The following is a 25,399-nucleotide window of genomic DNA, read 5'->3' on the forward strand; positions in this document are numbered from 1 at the left end:
CCATTTTATCAACATAAACGTGGAGTAAAATTAGTTTTAACGTCATTAAAAATACATTTTATAAGGTATCCTTTAGAGTATATTTATATATATATATATATATATGTATATATATATATAAATAAAATGTGTGTGTGTGTGTATATATATATATATATATACACACACACACACACACCATTTCACTGCAACTTAATATTTAGGAAGAAAAAGTAGTACATATGTATATTAACTTTGCAAGAACACAGATTGTGCTGAGGCTTTTCTAAAACTTTGGCGACATCCATAATTACTAGATAGTTAACATTTCATATCACAAGTGTAAACAGTAGACGTGCCATAAATTGGAAACCATGCAGAAGGGAACATGGGAACCATGCAGACACTGGAGGAGCACCAGGTGGCGCTGTGACACGCTTAGTGCTGCAGTTTAAAGAAGCTGGTGAAGATGCATAGAAGATGTAAAGAGCAAATAATTTCCAGCCATACTCTTTACTCTTGCCATGCTAAAGTCCTAAACGTCTTGCTGGGTCGTCCGATTTAAAGTACAGTACTTTGTTTATCCAGATTGGGGGGCATATAGTAGTCACAAATAGCATACTGATAATGACCAAGTCATTTAATGGCATACTGCTGTTCGAAATGTGTTCCAGCTTCTGGTACATATGGATCTAGATTTATTATAATTTTTTATCTATATTGATCTAGAATCTGAGCACTGAAACACTAATAGTTTATCATCAAATCTTTAACGGAAACCTAACGGGAAGAATCCGTTGATATTCAATATTTCGGTAAACCGCAAATACAGTTGATTTTTCAGGCATCTATTTCTAGTGGACTGCCACTGAGTTAAACACGGAATAACGTTACACTTCTGTAATATGAACGTTCATAAATAAACAAGTTATCACAATACAAAAAGTACTGATTATCATGATTAAATGTAAGAACAATAGAAACATTGCAAAATGGAAAAAAGTATTCACTTAAAAAAAGAAAAGAAAACACATTATTTTTATTTATAAAGATTTCTGTCTGATTTGCGAATTCTGTGTTCTGCTTGGCACATCATACCCCTAAATTACTCCTGCACTGAAAAGTTGTCATTACTTTTAACATAGTTTCATCCTTTTCAGGAAGCGTAATAAACACTTGCTTAAAAAAGTGACACAAAATAAATACAACAAAAAATACAAAAGTAAAGAAAAGGGAAACGAATAATAAACCAGTCAACCCGTCTTCCCTTGTCCAGACAGAGATGCTCTTAGCTGATCTTCAGTCAGTAAAGTGCTACACCGGATTATTGTGAGGATCGGAGTTTAAAAACACTTACGCGTTGGCTTCACCAGGCTTGTGGTAGCAATAAGGTAGCTTCACAGAGTAAATACTTCCGCTGAAAGAGAGCATTTGCTAGATGTCTTGAGCAGATCATCACAGATGGAAAAGGAAAGCGCGTGTTGGTGGTGGCAGGGAGGACGCTCAAAGACTCACACATCCACTACCATCTTTTTGTGAATGTCGAGACCACCAACGACCTGAAAAGCATTTAAGAAAAGTGAGTCAGGGTGTTTTAACTAGGATTACGAAACTTACAGGCTGGACCTCATCAGGTTCAGTTTAGAACAAACTGTATAAAAAGAATTGGACAGACCCTCCATGATGTCATCCACAGGTTTTCTGAAGAATGGTTTGGAAGTTCAAATATGGGAGACCTTGTTTGTCGCCATTTTGGAGCTTTTTAGGAGCCGAACCCCAGTTAATCCATAAATGGGGAAATGGGCTAAAAGAAGGGAGTCTGGCTGTTGGGACTCACCTATCGAACTCCGTTACCACCCACAAACTAGCGAGTTTAGCTAAAATGTGATGGTGGCTATAGTTGATTTATACACTTACGTTACAGTTGAAAAAAGTTAAAATTACAACAATTCCAGTTAGCTGGTTTTTTATATATATATATATATATATATATATATATATATATATTTTTTTTTTTTTGTACCAGGCTGCAAACATTTTCTGTTGTAAGGTTTGACATTTTAAAATGGGACTCTATGGGGATTGACTCGCTTTTGTAGCCTGCGTAGTGGTCATTCGATGTACTGCACAGTTTGGGAGTTGTTGGCTTAATTTTTTTTAGAATGGGAGGTTGCTCCTTGGTTTTAAACAATATGGAAGAATTTCTAAAGTTGTCCATAATATACTTTTATATCAATCAAATACAAACTAAAAGAAACATATGCTACAACACATCAGATTCCATCCAACTTGAAACCAAAGGCCAAAAAAAAAAAAAAAAATATATATATATATATATATATATATATATATATATACACACACACATACATACATACATACATACAAACACAATTACAAACAACTATAAAAATACATAAAGTGGTCGCACAAAACAGGAGGTCCAGCAGCTAGATCCAGCAGTTTGCTGTATATTTGTATAATGAAGAATGTCATTAAAACATTGAATACTACAATATATTGTTTAGAAAAACATTTTAGCAAGGGACAGACTGACACACAAAACTCACAACCAAAGGTTTTATTTTAAACACTAGTTATGACAAATAATGTTTCATTAATCCAAGTGGAGGAAAACTGACTTGCAACAGTCAAATATACAACACAACCAACACAAGTCATGAAAAGAGCAACAGGGACAGATGAATACACCAGACTCTAGGGGAGATTGATGAAGATGATTCAGTCCTGACATTCAAGTCTTTATGCTTTTCTTCATCTAAGTTTAATACTGTAATTTATTTGAGCAAAAATGCATATGTTGTTCAGTGTTGTGGAAAAATATGTCATTTCCCACAATAGTCTAGATCGGCAGGCCAGGTTTGTTATTAGCTCTATCAACTTTTGAAAAGGATAGTGATTTTATTGTGACACAAAAAGAGCACAAATTTCTGAGCATATGTAGTGAGTGCCCTGCACTCAATCCTGCTCTCGATTTTATGGGAAGGTTCATTTGAGTTGCTTGTTTGAATGAAATGATGTTCCTGATGCTTGCTAACTCACTCATCACTATTGTTTCCCAAGACTGACTACTGTTCCCTGTGGCTTCCACAATCAATCACTGATCCCAACTTTTCCCAGCAATGATCACTATAATCACCACTGTTCCTAGACACCCAATCACTGATCAACTTTGTTCCACCTGTGCACTTTTTCTTGGCAACTTTAAAGTCTTGTACCAAGTCTGAGTATCCAGCTCCATGTGCAAACTGTTCCACCATTAGAAATGGACCCGGGCACCATGCCCACTATTCACACTTGTTGACCAACCTGGAGAAGCCATTTCCTATTCATTATATATTACTCTCTGTTTTTTTTTTATTCTATACTTAGTCTCATCCGATAATATCATGACTTCATGTATCATTTCGATATGATCACAATATTTAAATGAATATACAAATTAATCTGTGATTTCGCTCACTGAGCATGACCTAGCAACTTTCCCCTGAGGTAAGTGTTGGTGAGCTTGGCATTGAATACTTACAGCACAGAACTCTTCAAAAGATATTCTCCCGTCGCCATCCTTGTCTGCATTGATGATGGTCTTGTCTACAATCTGCTGCAGTTGTGTGTCCTTCAAGTTGTTTCCCACCATCATCTTCAACACTTGGAACAGTTCACCGTTGGAAATGTAGCCGTCCTTGTCCATGTCGTAGATCCTGAAAGCGACTGGAGATGTTCGGAAAGGTGCTTATTATAGGCAGAGCTTTCACGTTCATGTACTTTCAAAACGAGTCACTAGAAATGGACTTACATCTGAGTTTCTGTTCCTTGTCTCCCTTAACACTGAACTGTGAGACGCCCTCAATAAACTCTAAAGAAAACAGAGTGTTAAAGACAAGTGTTTGTTTGCAAAGACTTTAGCTTTGCCTCACATTAAATTATACATATAAAAGTCAGAAATGTGCTAGAAAAGGTGCAGCGAAATGTATTTTTCTTCCTCAATATTTTTAAATCTATCTATGAAAAAAAAAACATTAATGATTTTAAGCTTAAATATCATACACCGCTGTAAACAAGTTTGCATATGTCCTCGAGCTCTCCAAAACAAATCTGGTAATTTTTCAGCTAAAACCCAACTTAGAACTTGATCAGCGAATTTCTGAAATCATCAGGATGCTAACCGTACACATTAAAACATTGTCTAATGTGCATAAAGACTTGTATGTGGTGATGCAGATGAAGTGTACGCTTCGCCTTACCTTTAAAGTCCACTTCCCCGTTGCCATCTGTGTCAAATATATCGATAACCCTCTGCACCAGTGGATTCTGCTGCAGTTCAGGAAGGGACATGAACTCTTCTACGCTCAGGGATCCAGAGTTATCTAGGTCAAGTTTCTTAAATCTCTTTCCTAGCCTCTTAATCTCATCTGCATCGACTGGAGGAATGAAAAATTAAGTAAGAAAGAAATTAGCAACAAAAATAAACTCATCAAAACTCTTCCTCCTTGTACACTTAAACGTCTATAGGAGTGACTCCAATTAAGCCGTCTTATGTAACCTGTACAAACATATCTAATCAAAGGTCTAAAAAGTTAAAAATAAACACATTTAAGCAGCACATAATGCTTAATCAAACATAGCAACTTACAGGTTACACTCTTCTCCTTTCCCTGAAAATGCATATTCCTGTCTGCTTGCTTACAGTACAAGCTTTGTTGTTAACTCCAGGCTTATTCACACTGTCCTGTAATCCTTTACTCAGTCTAAGCCATAAGCTTTAACCAGTTCTACAATAGATCTGAATTTGTAGGAGAGTCTGGATAGAAAAAGATAACTAGCTTCTAACACAATGCTGAATTCCAAATTGCTCTTAAACACCTGATCAAGGGCACTACTTGGTGTGCAACAACAGATAGTAGACCCTAGCTTTCCATTTAACTTTATTTGGAATTTAAATCCAAATATTCTAAAGTGGAGAAATTGGAATTATAAAGAGAAATTTAGAAGATTTACATAACTGACAACTGCACCACCTCCATGTTTTATTCCCCTCATCTTTTGGCTACATAGTTTTGTTGGTGGAGCAAAATGGATTTTTAAATAAAGGAGCAAGTAATAATAAATTCTGTTTGTGGAACTGTTGCGTAAAAGGAATATACAACTTGCAATATTGCTTGATATAGCACGCCACAGCCCTTGTGCCTGCGATCGCATCACAGCTGTGCTATATTCAGCAGTACAGCACTTGGTCTTCGGTGACATTGCTTAATTAAATGCTTTTCTGTTTACCATGTTGTAAAGAGTGATGATCTGATATGAAAAGTTACTGCATCCATCCTGTCAGTACCAGTGTGATGATTGCTCAACCTCCTCTGACCTGTTGTCAAGGCCTAGGTTTTTATTTTTTATTTTTACTCCATTCTGTCTAAACTCTAAAAATCCCATGAAGGTCAAAAGTTAATAAAAGACTTAAACTGTCTGGCACACAATCTACTTGTCATAGTCAACGCTACTCTTTACAATTTCCTCGTCATGATGTTTGGTGAATGTGATGTGAATATTAACTGAAGTTCTTGATTTGTACCTTTATGTTGTCAAGCACTGCACTGCTGCCACATGATTGGCTAATTGGATAATTACATAAATGACCGGGGGTACAGGTGCTCTCGTGAGCCCAGTATTCCAGCAGAATGACATGGATACACAAATATTTTCTACCTCTGACGACAAAATACAATTACGTAGTTTGATCAATTGATATTCTAGTCCATCAGATGGAGAACGAATGGCCAATTTCATCTTCCCTTAGTGTTAATAAATTATGCATTCATTTAGCTTGTACTCCTGGTGGAAACACAGGAAGAGTGCAGCTCTTGGATAATTAGAGTGTGACTAGGTGGGTCAGTAATTGCATATGGCCATCACCTCAGTTCCATTAGTCTAAACCTAAAAATATCACAGCACATCAAGCCTACATGCGCTTTCGAAACTTAAGTGGGAGGAAAACTGGTTCGTTTTTAATAGCTAGGATGAATGCAGACAGCATTTTTCACAGTTGGCCACCATGCAGCAATGTAGCATGGACAGATTTGGCCTCCTTCGCCAACAGCTATTCGACATTGTTAAATGATCTGAATTCCGACACCATGATGTTAACGAGTTTTGTTTTGAGTCAGCTGCTTAGATTGGCTGTATTTTTATCCATGTGGTCATGAGAAAAGCTCCTCTGGTTGTCCTGACACTTGCATTTGGGGAAACCCTAAGCAACAAGGAACCCCAGCATGCAGGTTTATTTTGAGCTGCCACGTACAGCTTTGGGTGCTTGTAGATGCTGCTGTGCACCTGTCATAGCCATATGGTGTGGAATACGGCTTTGGCAGAGAAGTGCAAAAGCATCATTATTTACACAGAAGGGCTTTTTCTCTTTCATTTGTGATGTGCATGACGCACATAACAAATAAACCTATTATAAGAAGGGAAAGAGTAAAACCGCCACAAAATTTTCAAAAACGGGATAAATGCAGGGCAAGGATGTAAGTCTTAGATGCATGCAAATAAATGCTGTAGAGAAAGAATGCCTTTAAAAACAAACAAACAAACAAACAAACAAACAAAAAAAGCCCAGTAAACATTAAATAATGAAATTAAGTCAATATTTGGCATGACAATGCTTTGATGATCCTTTAGTACAATTTGTGCAGTTTTAAAAGGAGATTAGCTACGAAGTTTTTTGGAAAACCCTGCAGAACCATCCACAAGTCTTTTGAGGACTTTAACTTTTGTACCTGCTTCTTCTTTGCATTCAAAATCCTACTGCTTCCATTTTGTCTTCTGTCTAAAAATTGGTCGCTTTTATAATATGCTGCTATCTTTTCTGGCTTAGAAAAATTTTTCTGTAACTTTTAATTTTGTGGTCAAACACTGCTGTTTGAAAATGTTTTTGTAGTGACACAATGGTAAAGTCATAAAAAAAAATCTATAATAAAATTTGCACCAAAACTGAGGGTGCCTAAGACTTTCGCACAGTATTGTACTTTAATACAAGTATAGATGAATACTAAAAAAAAACATTTATGTAGTGAATTCTGGGTCAATATAGAAACAAATGAGTCAACAGAGATTAACTCGGTTATACAGACAGAGCCGTGTGTGTGTGTGTGCGTGTGCGTGTGTGTATCTTTGGAACTGAAAATATCTTGACACACAAGGCCTGCTGTGGTTCAGGGTTTCACACCTGTTTATCTCCTGTTCTTTTCAGGGTCATAAACAAACTGGAAGAAAAGAAAAAACCCACATGCTCTCACAGCTACAACTTTAAAATTTGGTTTACCTCTTGACTGTCTTTTTCTTGCTTATTATCTTGTCGAGAATAAGCAAGAAAAAAAATACATACTGTATTTCCCTTTTCTTATTTTAATTACGTGGCAATGGTTGACTAAACATAATAACACAGGCAGAAGTTTTCCAATGCACTCTCTTTTGTTAAGTTTGAGTTCTTAAATAAACTGTCTCATTTCAAGTAAGATGACAACGCAGTGTATAAAATGTGTTGAAACAGGTATACCATTTTTTAATCGTCTTGCTCAGGTCTATAAGGTCCAGGAGACCAAGGGGCACAAAATAATATGCTGTTTTAAAAACAATTAAAACAGCATATACGTGGCCACAAATAATCCAGACTCTTTCTGCAGCCATTTTTTTGACAGCCTGGTTGCCCTTGTTTTTAAAAATATTTTTTTTTTAACCATTTTATCTCTGAACGTGTTTAAATTCTAATTTAAAATCATATCTTTACAATTTATGCAGGTGTAGGGTATGATTTTACTGTATGTTAAAAAAAACTACACAAGTTTTTTTTTATAAAACTGCAGAGGCTATGTAATAAATACAAATTACAGGGAAAGATATAAATAATTTAACATGCACACTGATTATGTAAGAGTTACTCAGTCACATTGAGTGAAAGTTCTGCCTACAGACTGTTGTGTTACTAAATTTTTACTGATTTCTGTATTCTGTCTAACAAAATTCAATAATTTCTTTTGTGTTCGGCATTAGAAAAGCTTACTTACAGTGCGAGCACATCTCCAGGGGATAACTTGCTTCATTTCCCTAAAACAGAGAAAAAAAAATAAGTAACACAACCACAGCATTTTCCCAATTCCTTTACTTTAGATCGTCAACATCATCTCATCCACAAAGGAGATGTGGAGCTGGAGCCATTCATGCATCTGCACTTTACTTCAAAATAGCTGCTTCTGCACATTTACTAGCAGACTCATGCCAATGCTCTGAGCTGTGCGCACGTCTGCAGTTCAATAATGACAAAAGGCACCAATCAAAGGAAAGGCTCACTCGAGGGGTCTTAGCTTATGTACAACTCTGCAGCAGATTAATTAGAAGATCCTGATACTTTCATATTTGAAAAAGGCCTTAATAAGCTTAAAAAACTGGTTTTGAGATGGCCAATTTGCACAAACAACATGAAACACAGTGCAGGCCTCTGTCTTGTGTCTACACTAAATAGTCAAGAGAACAAAATACAACTATTAAATTGCAGTGTAGTTTGAACACAATAATAGAATATATACTTATTATAGACAGTTATCTGGTTTAGTATATTTCTTTAATAAGGAAAATAATATTATAATGCACTTTAATACGCCTCAATTTTGACTCAAAACAGACATACAAAAAAACAAACGATTAAAAAAGAAATCTCTCCTTAAACCATATAGTAGGGCTGGGCGATTTGGCTTAAAATCAAAATCTCGATTAATTAAACATTTTAACTTGATTACGATTAATAAACAATTATTTAATTATTTAAAAAAATAATAATTTTGCCCTCAAAGTTCACTGACAGGTTTTGTACAGTAAATATCCTTACATATTACAAGTGAGAGATTTTTGAATGAAGGGTTGCATTTTAAAATAATTGAAGGAAACACACATCTGACTTCATTTTGTTCTAAGTCATCCTTACTGAAGCCAAAATGTGTCCAAATAACGGAGCTCTTGTTGCTCGGTTGTCTCAGTGTTTAAGCTCTGCATGCTCGACATGTCGGCGGAATAACGTAACAGAGCGGGGTCACGTGACTCCACACGCGGTAGTGTTTTTAAAGGAAAAGTAATCGGAATAATCGACATGGGAAATTTTTTTTATCGATTATAGGTTCTGGATGTCAATTCCGATTACTTTTCAATTAATCGTCCAGCCCTACCATATAGATTCATTTGAACAACAGTAAAAACAAAAAGCTGACTATTAGCAATTATGTGGAATTTCTGAACCTTATTATACAGGTTAATTACAAATGAATCTGACACAGATAAAAATCAAAGGCAAAGTGAGCTTTCTATGACCCAAAAAAATTTCGATCAAATTCTTTATTTTATAGTTTTGAATGTATTTCCAGTCTGCATTATCCACAGGCTGGTTTTTATTAAGATGTAATGAAATGTAATTGTAAGCTAACCTAAATAGTAAGTTTTCAAATATGATATACATTATATTTAACGAAATCATTTGGAATACACAATGGAAAAGGGTGTGACTTTAGTCAAAAAGGAACACTGCAATACCAAAACCAATCACAGCAGTGTAGACTGTGGCTTACATTTACATTTAGCCATTTGGCAGACGCCCTTATCAAGAGCGACTTATATTTTTATCGAATCTTTTAAAATCTGACCAGTTGAGGGTTAAGGGCCTTGCTTAATAGCCTACCAGAGGCAAATGGATGGTAGTAGTGTTCAAACCTGGGACCTTCCGATTAGCAGTCCAATGCTTTATCCACCGAGCTACCCCTACCTCGCTTAAAAACCACTTTTACAGAGTTTAAAAAGTTCTGATAAGTCTTTAATCAAAGAATAAATGTAAAAGTGCCTTTGCTCTCTTCTGGTCAATTAACAAAAAAACACAAATCAACTGAATTTAAAGCCAGTTCCTTGCCAGCAATCACAAGAGCATACTGTTGTACAATTTTTGACAAAATAAAAAAAATGCATTTAAAAAACTTATTTAAAATTCACAGAATTAAAAAAATCACAGAATCACAGTAATGGACATGAATCAATATTATTGAACCCCTCTCAGAGATGTTATTCACCTAAATTAACTGTTCAGTGGGCTGAACATCACCTAGGAAGAGTACAAAAGAAGCACTCAATGTGGCACATAAATAATGGATTCTTCATTCTGTGGCAATTAGACTAAACAAAAGACGCTTTTACCCGTATGAATACTGGCAATACATGTGGGCCAGGCAATTGTAGCTCAAACTTAGCAATATACATTTTTAGTAGGTGTGGGACAATTAACTGACTATTTATCGACTAAGGGAAAGACTTTGTGTAGAGCCATGGCCACTTTGTGAAGGAACTCAGACTCCGTCCACATGAAGCCGGTGCGCTCCCTATCCGATAATTTTTTTGCGTAAACACGGCGTAGTCTCAAAAAATATCTGCGTACACACAAAACCACTGAAAACGGTGTAGTATATATGCCAGACCAGTATGGGGCACTGTAATTGTGCCATAGAGATACACTATAAACGGAGAAGAAGACTTTGAGCATGCGCATAACCTTGCACACTGTATACGAACCAAGATGGTGTTGTCCATTATCGCTTGTTGCTCATAACAGTTGCATAGAAGCAATAGATTTTGCTGTAATAAAGCTAGCAGGCTTTGTAGCAACACGAACACAATCATGTAGTCCGCCATTATTGTTGTTGCTGTTACGTGTGACGCACGTGATGTGATGACATCATCGTTTCACAAAATATACGGATTGGCCGTACACACGAAGACGCAAGGGTGTCGTTTTCAGATTTATCCACTTTGGGATCCGGTTTAAAAAAATAGCGGTTTCAGTCTCCTAAAACGCCAGGTCCGTGTGGACGAAACGCCAATACGATAAAAAATGTATACATATACAGCGAAACGCGTCTCCGTGTGGACAGGCCCTCAATCACACCAATTTTTCTTCAGTTCCTGTCAAAGGGTCGTAACAACAGACCATCTGACCTGCATACAACCTGGCACAGGTTTTACACCAGATGCCCTTCCTGACACAACCCTCCCATTCTATTTAGACTTGGGATTGGCAATAAGGATGGCCTAAAAGCAGTGGCTAAGTTCGGGCGATTGACTAAGGATTGAACCCGGGCCTGAAGTCAATCATACTGTATCAGATCTGAATCAAGTCTGAAACAGGTCCTCTTTAAACATTCATGGTAACATATCTCAAAATGCATTTTTCCTTAAAAATTCCAGAATAATTTGACAACGTTCTTCATGTTACTCAGTTTTTAAATCTAATGACTTATTACTTCACTATAATAGATTAATAAGAGAAGGGTGAAAGCTTTCATTTGAGCAACCGCCTTACTCCATTAATAAACTGCTTCTGTCTTTTCAAATACTCTACCTTAATGGTAATTTATTCCATTTAAGAAGCTAACCAAACAATACATGTGGGCTGTCACTGTTTCAACCTTTCTGTTTGTTTATTCATAAGGAAGAGGAGAGGGCCCACAGAAGGACTCACAATACAGTGTGTGTGTGTGTAAGTAATATGGATGGGAATCACCAAAGGCCATTTGATACTATGTTATTACAACACTGAGGTGCCGATTCGATTTGTATTGCGATTCGATAAGTACCACAAATTTTAGAATGTTCTGATTTCATACAATTTATTATTTTTTTTGGTTGATTTACACTTCTTAACAAATTTATAATGAGGTGCTGCCTGCCTGGCCATGTGTGAAGAGTGTAGAGCCTGTACAAACAGCAATATTTATCCCCTCAAATGTAAATCTAAATAAAAAAATATATATACATGCGCGCGCACACACACACATTATATATATATATATATATATATGAGTAATTCCATCTCAAATCAACCAATAAAAGAGAAATTTTCCACCATCACCTCTCAGATTTTGCTGATTTTTTCACCAATTGTTGATCTTGCCATGAAAATAAAAAAAACCCATTTTTTTTGTCCCAACTCCCACTCGTTAAAAAATGGCAGCCATCTCAATTTTTGGCCTCAAAGTGCTTTTAGACATGCCACGCCCCTTTTTGAAATCCTCTTTTCCTTGATAACTCGCTTGCTTTATGTCATATGGAGATGAAACTGGGTATATTTATGTAAGTTTTTATGTAGATTCAGATTCTGCAATAGGAATTTGGCTATCTGCAGTGGTTATGGAGATATTGCTGAAAAAACGTTTTTTGGGGGTACCCCTTTTCGACCCCCCAGAACCCAAGGTCTGTATGTATATATGTTACTCAAAAAAATAGGGGTTACTTCACATCACCTTATCTTGAAAATAAATAAAAACCAGGGGTGTCAAAAATTAATTGTCCAGGTTTTGCAAATGTTTTACGATTTGATACACATTTTATATACAGAGAATGTACATGGATCTACACAATAGGCCTTATCTACCAGTAAATGTGTCATTTTATGGGGGTACATGTAAGATACATATATCACTGTCAAACAGTATCCTGTAACTGAACCATTCAGGTTCATACTGATCAGAAAGTTGAATTATCTCCAACCAACTCCATGAGTGACCTCGCACTTAAGAACTTGGTGATTGCATCATCTTTTTCTTGGTGCTAATTACAGTGGTTAATCAATCGGACTGTAGGTCCTACCGTCGCCGCGCTCGGCGGTACCGTTTGGCTTTGTGCGTTTGCTGGCTTTTACCGTTGAGTGGCGCTATATAACTACAGACTGACGCCTCATGCCTTAGTTCATTCTCTGCTGGATTAATGAGACACGGAGTTTTAGAACTGCACGTAGTAGCGGATAAAATCAAGTAAAACATTGTAGTTAAACAAATTTATAATCACAGAACTAAAATGACCATACAAATGTAGAATTTAAATTAAATTAAATCTTATTAGGATCAAATTTAAACAAAATAAATGTTAACACAGTGAGCCTTTAAATTTTATCACGTGTAATTAGAAAAGACGCGTGTAGGGTTTTGTGTCGTCTTATATCTTGTGTTCTTTAAATTTATAGTAGATTTATTAACTAAAATAAATGACCATAAAAATTATAACATTGTCAGGACGTTCTACTGCGTCAGCTGATGTTGGTCATTCAGCCCCGCTTGTGTTTGTGCGTTATTATAAGAATGAAATGCAGTAGACTGTTATGATCTGTAACAGATTCGACCCATGTTGCACGGGCGGCACCATTAAGCACGGACACGAGGCGAGGTCTTACGGGAAAAGGGTAATTTATTTAGGCAAAATGGGGAAGGAAAGTGTTGAAGGAGGGAGAATGGAAAGAATGGGATAAAGGTTGTGCATGTGCAGTTCCGGGGGCTGTGCCACACTGGCATGCGGGCACACAGCTGACGATAAGTGTTGGTGCGAGTGGCAGAACTGAGCACGCGGAGGCAGCGCTCCTGCACGCTTCCTCGTGACGGCGCTTCTCCCGCTGTCGATGGCCGGCGCGAGTTCTCGCTGACGCAAAAACCTAACCACACTTTTCCTCTTCGGCAGTGGGGCTGCAAGGGCGGGCGCGGTGCGGGAGTGGAGATGCCGCGGGAGCTCGCGCAGCTCTTTCTCGCGCTGTCCTCAGCGCGGAGATCAAAGGGCGGAATTCTAATGTCCTTGTTTAAAGTCCCTCGGGCGCGTCACATCTCCCCACTGACATGCTTCTTTCATATTCTCCATTACATCACGTACTTCCCAGACCTCAGACAAACCTCCGCGCCTTGCTTTTATAATGCGGAGCAAGCCCGAGATCATATTAACGTTAATTATCGCCAGCCGGCACAAATAGGCGGCTCCCGTCCCTTTGCTGCCTATTCAGGGAGCCTACGGAGTGAGGGAGTAGTTATAGTAGATTTGGGCGTACACCCATCACACGCGCACGCCGTGGCAGATCATCATAATTGTCCTAAACTTGTATTTCATAAGGTTTTCCGAGCGGTGGTACAGCGCAACGGGGGTCATTATTTACTATTAAACATTAAACGAATTTACAAAACTTAATGCGTGCGATTAAGCGCTGATTATACGTAGGAAAGTAAAGAAGAGGATCCTGATGCTCAACATTCCGGAGACCAAACCCCATTTAAATTAAATTAACAAATATTGCATGTAAATAACAATAGCCCACGTTTAAAACAGCATTTTATTTAGATTATAAAAAAATAATCCTGCATCTGTTTTAGGTGTTCCAGCTGCCACTGTTCTAGAATTTAAATTAAATCAAATCTTATTAGGATCAAATTTAAGCACAATAAATGTTAACACAGTGAGCCTTTTGATTTTATCACTTGTAATTAGAAAAAAAGCGTGTATGGATTTGTGTCATCTTATTTCTTGTGTTCTTTAAATTTATAGTAGATTTATTAACTGAAATAAATTACCATAAAATTAAAACAGTGTTAGGACGTTCTACTGCGTCAGCTGATGTCGGTCATTCCGCCCCGCTTGTGTTTTTGCGTTATTATAAGAATGAAATGCAGTAGACTGTTATGATTTGTAACGGGTTCGACCCATGTTACTCAAACAACTCAGTTCAGGTGTAAGTAAATGTCTGTGCTGTTTGGGGGAGGGACGTGCTAATGATTTGGTCGGCTCTGTGTGTGTGTGTGTGTGTGTGAGAGAGAGAGGGGGGTGTCGCGGTGGTTAATTATTCAGTGAAACAAAGGCTCAGCTGAAAAATGTTAGGCACATCAGTCACTTAACCCCCAATAAAAGGTATTTGAGTGTTATGATAGTTGTAATATAACAGATGCGCACTGGATACTAAACCAGGCACGGAGATTAATGAACCAAGATAGCCCCCATACCCGTTTAAAAAAAAAATAAATAAATAAATACCAAATAATATTATTGTGTATAGACTGATTAAAAAACAATGCAATTTATGCTATCATAAGGGAAATAACAAGTTCTTCCATTCCAATGATTAAAAAAGGTAACAATGTCAACTTTAGAATCTAGAATCCAGGAGATTAAAATTACACAAATTGAAATCACTGAAAGTCTCCAGAAGAGCCTCAGATTCAAGTGGTTTTTAAAGTGTGGAGAGGTCCATTACAGTTTCTCTGAATGTATAGGTGAGAACAGCCGATTCACACCTGGGGAGGGTGAATCATTTGTATTTGAATGTTGTCTGGCATTGTAAAGCACTATAGTGACACTAAAAGAACAACCCAGGATTAATAGGAATTCTTATACTGCATAAACATTATTTAGCACAAAAAAATTCCTCGCGCTCGGGAAAACTATGCATGCGGTTGAGCGCTGGTTAGACTATGGGAAATTAAATCGGAGGGTTTTTATTTAGACTATAAAAAAAATAACCTGCGTCTATTTTTAGGCGTGCCAGCTGCCACTTTTTAGTTAGAAGTTTTCAATACAAAGCTTATAATGCCCACATGACATGACGGAATAAGGCACGGCTGGTGATGATTGGGGTTTGTTGGGTTACAGTGGATTTTACTACGCGGTGTGAGTGCAATGGCCATCCGTCTGCTCGCGCTGACTCTACTCTCCGCGGATGGCCGTACCGCCCCCTCCCACCTCTCGCTCCTTTGAAGTCCCCGGGCGCGTTCCATTTGCCCTGCTTGCATGCCGCACTTCCGCGTTGTTGCACGCGCGCTGCATACACAGCGCGTAGTAAAATCCACTGTAGCCCAACAAACCCCGAGTATTTTATAGCGCGGGATGCAAGCCCGGGCAACCATAGTAACGATAGCTCACCAGTCATGTGTAATTCTGCGGTCCCGCTGCTTCGCATGTCTGAAGGGGAGGCCGCCTAACTAGTGAGCGAGGAGCGATATTGATTTGGGCGCACGCCGTGACAGGCTGAAAAAACTGCTGTCAGATTAATGTGCAAAAACTATATAATAAAACTATATAAGACTACATGCCTTTATAAGACTTAACTTTTATTTAAGCGCACTCACAATAACGAAAAAACGTTGTGATTTTGTAAGTGTTGTGATTTTGTAAGTGTTGTAAGCTGTGCTGCTCTGTATTGTTTTTGGTGAACTTGAGCGCGTCAGAAAATGAACGCAAACGTTTTTTTTAAAGTCTGCTTGCTGTTTTCCCGACACGTTCATAATCATTAGTCTACTTCTGCCGGTGCACTCTGGAAAACTTAATGCATGCGGCTGAGCGCTGATTAAAACTATGGAGTAAATTAAAGAGGAGAATCACGATTCTGAAGTCCTGAGCCCAAACCTCATTTAAATTAAATCAACAAATACTATAAGTAAAAAAAAAAACAATAGCCCACGTTTAGAAACCGTTTATAAATTATTTCCGACATGAGTTGGCCCGGTGTAATGCGCAGAGCGCCGGGAGATTTCCTGAAGCTCAGAAATCACTGGGCATTTTTTCTAAATAGCCGCTATCTTTAACAACTGATGGAGGTTTTGAGCTGTATACACACGCATTCCTGCCTAAACAACTCTTAAAACTACACCTGTGACACAATAACAGTAATATTTCAAACATTCTGCAGGCTGATATTTGGAGAAAGGAAAGAATAATGAATAAACCAGTTGTTGGGTCAAAATAACCCAACCAGGTGTTCATTTGTAAACTACATCTCATATGAGCCAACATGAGCAACCCAACAATGTGTTTAAAGTACCTGAAATAATCCAGAACTTAAATAACAATAAACAGATACAGAGATACGCTGTATAACGGTCACTGTTGTATTTACGGCAACGAGCGAAAATGTCACTTTGCGCCACCTGGCGGCCATTTTACGAATTACTTTGAAATGCAACTAATTTATTTTGGCCGCTGACGTTTTCACGCGGCGGTGAGCGCGACGGTAATAACCATTCCGATTGATCAACTACTGTAAGTGCAGAAAAACAAAAGCAGGTGAGTGTGTTTTATTTATGTTAATTTATTAACTGAAGCTTTCCAATGTAGTTTGTTATCTTAATCACAATCTGATTACAAAGACCTGATGGCAAAGCTTGTCTGTTCTTTGGATTCTCGTGACTATATGTTGCACAGGTGTGAGCAGTGCCCCCTCTAAATCAAAACTATCTGATTATCTTGATTAGGGCAGGGCAATATGGGCAAAAATATTTATCACGATATATATTTAAATATTTGCGATAATGATATAACTAATGATATGATTGACACGAGATAAAGCAGCTGTTTGTATGTGCATTAAAGCTATATAAAATTTTAACAGTGCAAATGCAAATTCCACACCACTGAAGTTGCACCATTTTTACAAACCAATTCTGGTTCATCTGTTTCATTCAACGATCCGCTTTCGCCTTTCTTATTCTCCGCCGCCGCCAAGCTTTTTCCGCCATAAGCGTTTGGAAACAAAGGCACTGCACATGCGTGTTTTACCCATATTCTATCGCGATATTTCATTTTCTTATCATTGCCTAACATTGTACCGGTATTACCGTGGAAGGTAGAATATGGCCCAGCCATAAACTTGATGGTATATTTGAAAATGCTGATTTGGACCCAGATGACACTGTTCAGTTCAAGCAGTGGATTTCATTATGAGACTTTGTGAAAAATGTGACCCCTGCACAGCTCATCACTATACAGCCAAGGCCCAAGCTGCTTATTTGAAAGAACTGAAAAAGAAACTTTCCATTGGAAAGGAGGCTGTTATCCTCATGGATTTTGCTGAATGTTATTTTATATTTGTCAGGATGCTGTTCAAGGTTTTCATTGGGATACATCCCAGGTGATTCTGCATCCTTTCGTGGTTTTCTATAGGGGTGGTAGTGAAAACAATGGTTCACTAAGTTGCAAAAGTTTTTGTGTCGTCAGTAATGAAAGGGAACACAATGCTATTGTTGTTCACAAGTTTATTAAGGTTCTCATGAATCCACTGAAAGTTCTTCTACCAAATTTAAATCATGTGCATTACTTCTCAGATGGTGCAGCCAGCCAGTACAAGAATTATAATTTTTTTTTTTTTACAAATTTGTGGAGGCATTTCCTATCAAAATGACTTTGGTAGCTACAAAGTGCATGCCTTTCCTAGTTGATATTATTTGTGTCACTGCAACTTGACAGGTCTCGTACATGTACATGTACATGTACCTTTTTGTCTTATTCCATGAACTCTTTTTTGTGGGCTTTGTTCTTTCAGAATCAAATACCCAGGGTGATGAAAAAAAACTGTGATTAGTCCTTTTAGTGTAGAGAGATGAATAACGTCATTATCAGTCTTTGACTAGACATGCATTACAGAAGAATTTGAGGTAACTTTTACTTTGAAAGGAGCAGATTTTATGAGTATGCATTAAGTATTCTACAGATATTGCAGTACATTTCTGTGTGTCAAATCATTTAATGTTGCAAAACCTGGACAATTAATTTTTGATGATTTCTATAAAACAGGGCATAACACACCCCTGTTTTTTATTTATTTTCAAGATAAGGTGATGTGAAGTAACCCCTATTTTTTTGAGTAACATATATACATACAGACCTTGGGTTCTGGGGGGTCGAAAAGGGGTACCCCCAAAAAACGTTTTTCTCAGCAATATCTCCATAACCACTGCAGATAGCCAAATTCCGATTGCAGAATCTGAATCTACATAAAAACTTACATAAATATACCCAGTTTCATCTCCATATGACATAAAGCAAGCGAGTTATCAAGGAAAAGAGGATTTCAAAAAGGGGCGTGGCATGTCTAAAAGGACTTTGAGGCCAAAAATTGAGATGGCTGCCATTTTTTAACGAGTGGGATGTGGGACAAAAAAATTGGGGTTTTTTATTTTCATGGCAATATCAAGAATTGGTGAAAAAATCAGCAAAATCTGTGATCATGTGGTGGAACCCACTGGTTGATTTGAGATGGAATCACCCATATATATATATACACACACACACACTGTATATATTTATATATATATAAATATATATATATATATATATATATATATATATATATATATATATATATATAAATAAAAAAAGCTAGAATATGCGAAGAATAAAGAATTTCACTGTGCAGTAATGTATCTGTGACAAATAAAGGCTTAACTTAACTTTATATATATATATATATATATATATATATATATATATATATATATATATTTTTTTTTTTTAAATCAACTTGAATAGAAATAAATGAACTGCCACATAAATGGCTAATTTCAACAAAAATTAACTAACTCGATTTTTTCCCTGGTAGGTATGCACGAATGTATTTAAATATACTGTATATAATTAGCACATCCTATAATAGTGTATTGAATGAAATTTAGAAATACAATCGATTAATAATCAGTTTAACTACATAGTTCTGTTTTGATAGTCTGGGTTTTTTCCCCTAGGTCTATCATTCAAAGTAAAAATTAAGGTGCATAAAAGTACATTACCGCAGGTTTCAGTAGGGCTGGGCGGTATACCTTTTCATACCGAATACCGGTGTTTTTAAAAAAAATTATATTAATTTTTCATATACTCCAATACCGGTGAATGTGTGTGTACAAAGCGTCGGGAACACAGAGCGGTGGAACGTCCTGCTGCGGGACATTGTTTGAGAGGGGGATTGTTTTGCAGTGGTACCACACAAGCTGTTTCAACAGCATGAAGAAAATGTCACAGACAAAGAGGAACTTCTTCCGAAAAGAGAAGCCATGTCGGTTGTGTGGAAATACTTCGGCTTAAAAAAATCTGACGTTGATCAAACAACCATCGTATGTAAATGTTGTCGAGCTAAAGTTGTAGCCGCAGGAGGCAACACAAGCAATTTGCTTCACCACCTCCGCCACAAACATGTCCTGGAATATGAAGAATGCATGAAACTAAGATCTGCATCCTCTTCCACATCTGCAGGTAACGATAAAGTTGGCACTGCAACAACTGCAACACAAAACGCGACTTAGACGTCACTCAAAGGCGCGTTTACTAAGGGGACTGTCTACAACAAGAAAAGCAAACGGTGGAACGATATTACCAATGCTATTACTTTTTACTTAGCTAAAGACATGGAACCGCTTAATACTGTTGAGAAAGGTGGCTTTAAGGAGATGATTAAAGTACTGGATCCCAGATATGTTTTACCAAGTCGAAATTATTTTAGCCAAACAGCAATCCCTAACTTAACACCTAATCTCACCTGTACACCTTTCTCGTTAGATGTACACAACTGTGTTGAGAGCATGCACAGTCATCATGAAAAAAAAAATCATCAACCAATCACTAACTGTAACCCATGAGCAGCCCAGCAGCAATGCTTATATAACCAAAACAACTATAACTCTTTATGGATACCCCTGAATTAAATTGAATGCAACGAGAAATTTCTGTCAGGTTGCTCCCACTAAGAGCTCAGAAATATTCAATGTGCCTATTTTAGCTTAATGTGCACCCGGGTTTCCTATATCTTATATAACCCCAATTACCAATATCACAATATATATATATATATATATATATATATATATATATATATATATAGATATATTTTATCTCGCTGCACTTTAGAGCAACAACTAAGTAACACGCACAATTCGGAGTATGCACTGCTGTTACCTCATCTCTGCTTGGTATAGCTGTATCTATATCCAGGCTCATGTTAATTTGATACTGGTGACTTGTTCCTTTCAAGTAAGTTCAAATACAAATCTAAAACTGTCTGCATCATCACATGCTGCGGCAGTGGACAAACATCTTAAAATAATTGTATGTGTATTTTATCTTGGTTACTTTCTCATTCTCTAATTGCTGTCAGTTTTTTTTTCTGCAAAGTAACTAGATTGCCCTGAAAAGTCTGGCCCAGAAACAGGTCTATTATAAAACCCGTGAAGATTTGGAGCTCATGAGAGTACAGCTCTGCTCCAGTTTAGCCCTTTAATAAGAACATGTTCATATCAGTAACTCACTTTTTGTGCTTTATGTGAGTGATGCCTGTTTTTTTCTGAATATCTATCACATAATGTTATCGATTCACTTGCTTGTCAGGCTTATATAGACTGGACTAGAGCTTAATTGAGTGAACATCTTTTGATTAAAGCTGTTGGTAGTTTGTGGCGGTCCTTTCTCTTTTGATATCATGTCATGGTCTGTTTTCTTTTAATTTGTCACCCTTCTGTCTCCAAGTGTGACTACCATTTATTAGCTGAGACCTAATTTAGGTCAGAAAGAATGTTGATCATTAGGGATGGGAGTCACTAGGGAGCACCCAAGACATTTTTTTCATAATACCTGGCTGCGGAGTAAAGTTGTTTTGCTATTCTTTAAGCATGGTGAACGTATAAATACGCTGATAAAATGTATTATTTTTTCCCAAATATACAGGTCTAAACTACTACACAGGATTCTGTACTGCATGGATTATGAAACATTTTACAACCACATGTAAAACGTGTGTAAAACCGTGTGTAAAACCATGTAAACATACACAAAAATACAAATACCTTATCTCTATTGCTCACAGATATACTGTAAAGTAGGGCCTTAGAGATCACAAACTACTGCTACACAAATATTTAAATAAATAATAAAATTGCAAGGCGACATTAAACAACAAGAGAAGAAGAGAACAAAGAAGTTGTAATCTTTCTTTCGTGTAACGCCTAATATGACTTATTTCGGGAGGAATGTCAAAAGTAATCACAACGTGTGGTTGAAAATATCGAAAAAATATTGATTACAACTAAACTCCTAAACATCACTGCTTAGTTCAGTTTACTAACATAAACCTACAGTTTAGCAAAATTAATTTAACCTTTTTTTTCTAGATGTCATGAGAGAGTACTGCTCCTCCAATCAGTAGCATGGGAGAAATATCACAATTCTGGCTACTACACAAGGCTTTGTAATATCATAAAATCTGTGTTGTAAAAATCTAGGTCTGGCGTTTTATCTCATTATTATTTTCTCATTATCATGACTTTGAAACACAAAAACAGTTAATAAAATTATAACAGCTAAACCTAACAAGTTACACTTACATGGACAGTGTTTCTTCAATCTGATTGAAATTATTCTGATTAGAGATGCCAACCTAACTGTTCACATGGACAGTGGCCTGAGAAGATGTATTTATTATATATAGTATATATAGGTATACAGTATATTAGAGCATTTAATCAGAATATATATTTTTTGTCTTGGTGAGGTACTGTATTTAAGCTACTGGAAATATAACAAAAGCTTTTTTCTTTTCATATAAATCCCACCTTCTCTGTTACGACTGGTTACAAAAATTCAGTCTCATCTATGATTGGTTAGATGATTTACTGTGTGTAAAATAGCAAGCCAATGAGTGCCCTATCTATAGTCAGAGATCCAGGAATCATGGTGTGTATTCATGAAGTTCACGACCAGGAACGGAAGCAACTGTTCTCTCCTGGAAACCCATCATGTCATCTAACGTTACTTTCATGTGGAGCAAAAAAGTGCAGAAAAAAAAAATTATTCTGACGAACGAAACGATCGGATCAAGTGTTTATATGGTTAATATTTACCTATAGACCGGGTTATCAAAGGTTTACCCTTCCATTCTTCTTTCAGTTGAAAATGTATTCTAATCAGACCAGCATTTAATACAGGAAAAAGTAGATGTAATAGGAAGGAGGCCAAAACAAAAAAGAAAGTTTTAAGGCGCACTAAGAGCGTTTTCACATTAGGAACAATTGATTTTTACCGTGCTCAGGAACAATTGCTCTCCCTCGCCACTGTCCAGCATTCACATTGCTCTTTATTCTCCATTCTCAGGCACGCTTGTGTATTTAAACTCTCCGATACAGCAGGTAGCATTATACACATACTTGGTTTGTGAGCCGCCATTAAACACAAAAGTAGTAGAGAACAAAGAAGTTGACTTTCTTGTAATCCTAATATTAACGCAAATGTAACGCTCTTACAGACTGCAGCCGTGGCTGTACACTTCAGAGGATGAGACTGGCGCATGGTATTTGCACACAGCAGAATTTTGGAGAAGATGGACAGCACTGATGAAGGTGCGTTTAAACATCTGCTTCTGTTCTCGGGTATGACAAGATTCTACATCTGATTCGATCCATGCGCTAGTACAATGTATTATTTCCGAGACTACTTCTTCAAGCAGACTCTGGAACGTTTCAGAGTTTAGAACAATTGTGTTCTCACTGATCAAAATGCAACAGACTTTCGGGTCAAGTGTTTTCAGAAATGATCTCAGGGCCCTAATGCGAAAACCACCTTAGGACACAGCACCTTGTGCACTGGACACAGCAACCTTAATAGCAATCCTCTGTAAGGAACGTCATGAAAGTGAGCCTGTCAAGCATGTACTGCTCTTTGGCAGGAAATTTACACACATGTAGTTAATATATAAACATGAATATAATATTCATAATAGCATAATATTAGTAATATATATTAATATAATATACATCATACTACTTTTCTTTTCCTGATGTGTGTATCCATTTTTTGGCTGATTCTGTATATGCTGCAGAGGCTGTATATGTCACTCTAAGAACTAGAGAGAGTACAAAGCAGTGTTATAATTCTGTTAGAATGAGAAGTCATTTTAGCATTACAGCATTACGTATTTTGAGGCTGGTCTGATGACTGGAGTCCAGGAAGATGAAGCAGAGTGAGACCTACAGTTGGCGCCAATGCAACTTACTGGATGCCAACCAAGAAAGATTCATTATAGTAGGGAAACACTCAATGGTACTCTGTGAGAAATGCCATGAAAGTTGAGAGCATGTTTAGAAGAGGCTTGATATGGTGGCACGATTTAAAAAACTAGGGAGAGTAGAAAGCAGGGGAGGAAGCATTTAATGTTGTTTTGAGGAATACTGGATTGGAATGTCAGCTTTTAAGGACAGGGGAGCTGAGGAGAGTAAGATCTCTAGGTGGTGAAGATGCAACCTACAGAACTCCAACTAGCTGCTGAGTGGTACTGCAAGGAAACGTGTTGAGAAGTGACGGATATAGCAGTGGAAGAGTTCAAGACACAGAACAAGTCGAGACAAGATCAGGGAAGAATAGATTAGATAGTTTTAAGGAAGGTTGGACCGGAAAATCGGCTTTAAAAGGCCGGGAAGATGAGGGGAAACGAGACGTACAGTTGGAGGTAATGTAACCTACTGGATTCCAACTACTGTTCAACAACAAAGAAGAAGAAGCAGAGGAAAATGTCACAAATCCATGAACCAGAAGGCAAGGTTACAATTATGTCGGAATTTTGTGGTATTTTTAAGGTAGGCTGGACTGGAGAATGGTCTTTAAGAGACGATGATGAGGCAGAGGAAGACCTACAGCTGGCGGCAATGCAACTTACTAGATGCCAACCAAGAAACAAGAAATGTTCCCCCTGTGCGGCACAAAACCTTCAACTTCTCACAAGAAAAATAAAAATAAAGTACTAAAAATACGAATTAACACCAGAACAAGTAATCACGCCTTGAATAACTTGATCTGATCAGACCTGATGTGGTTGAGGGTGGTGTCTTGCTTAAACACAGCATCAACATTGTGATCTTTCTGATAGTGAGGTTATCTGACTGAGATAAACCCCCGTGTCCGTGTGAAGAGCCCTGAAGGCGTTAAAGTGCCTGGGCAGTGTTTTTTTTTAATTTTTTTTTACACTTGATATACACACGCTGCACACAAACAATTAACAATTAACCTGCTGGTTATAACCAGTTACACAAAAACGCTATACACACTGGGTTTAAATGAGCTCTCAGAATCCAGTGATGTGTGACAGAGAGCTTGATTATTTATCATCCGGGTAAATAAAACCTTCACGTAAAAAAAACCCTTCCAGCTTATCTATTAATTAATGAATTAATGAATAAATGAATTAATTGGTTAGTTAGCAGATTTTACCTCAGTATTATTAGCAGTCAGAAGCAAGCTAACAGTAATAACCGCTGTCGCTATGACAGTTAGTCAGTTAAGCTAGTTATGTAGCTAGCGATAGTTAACGTTAACATCGCGTTAATAAGCCGCTTTACCACAACGTCATTTCTCACCATTTTGTTGCTCGGGGAACAATACTCCGCTTCAAAAACGGGCAGCAACAACTGACTGCAGAAAATAAACTCGATCAGTCTCTTCTTGTCCGGGCAAATGTTCGTTTTGCTTCGCTGCAGCTGGGAGGACAGAAGACACCCGCCGTCGCTCTGCTCTAGCGTTTACTGCAGCGACTAGGAGGGGTTACGGAAGCGCGAGAACGTACACTTACATCCGGGTACCTCAGAGGCTCAATCCCAAATCGCTCCTCTCTGACTATTTCAGAGCACTACATAAGAAACATAAGTCATAGATCTAGAACGTTACCAATTTTACTCGAATAAACAAGCAATGCGTGATTGTAACACAACCCATATTCGCTTAAAATGTATTACTGGGAGTAAGATAATAAATATTTGCTTGTGAATTGCGAAAA

At 37.4% G+C, this 25,399-nt stretch overlaps 1 protein-coding gene across 1 annotated transcript; it reads right to left on the minus strand.

Moving 5' to 3' along the window:
• Window positions 1–730: 730 nt before the first annotated feature.
• On the minus strand, window positions 731–25,166 carry ppp3r1a (protein phosphatase 3, regulatory subunit B, alpha a). Its single transcript, XM_053502552.1, has 6 exons — window positions 24,984–25,166; window positions 8,058–8,097; window positions 4,245–4,421; window positions 3,797–3,856; window positions 3,527–3,711; window positions 731–1,538 (listed from the first exon to the last, which is right to left on the minus strand). Exons 1-6 carry the CDS (start codon window positions 24,984–24,986, stop codon window positions 1,491–1,493), a joined length of 513 nt encoding a protein of 170 aa, XP_053358527.1. The 5' UTR covers window positions 24,987–25,166; the 3' UTR covers window positions 731–1,490.
• Between the last annotated feature and the right edge of the window lie 233 nt (window positions 25,167–25,399).

This window comes from Clarias gariepinus, chromosome 8 (assembly GCF_024256425.1).
Source record: "Clarias gariepinus isolate MV-2021 ecotype Netherlands chromosome 8, CGAR_prim_01v2, whole genome shotgun sequence".
Taxonomy (NCBI): Eukaryota; Metazoa; Chordata; class Actinopteri; order Siluriformes; family Clariidae; genus Clarias; species Clarias gariepinus.

Bases quoted from the DNA above. Each gene is read 5' to 3' on its own strand.
- ppp3r1a (XM_053502552.1), bottom strand. The intron at 4,422-8,057 runs GTAAGTAAGCTT...TCATTCCTCCAG, and splicing joins CCTGGAGATGTGCTCGCACT to TCGATGCAGATGAGATTAAG. The intron at 1,539-3,526 runs GTAAGTATTCAA...AATGCTTTTCAG, and splicing joins CTTTTGAAGAGTTCTGTGCT to GTCGTTGGTGGTCTCGACAT.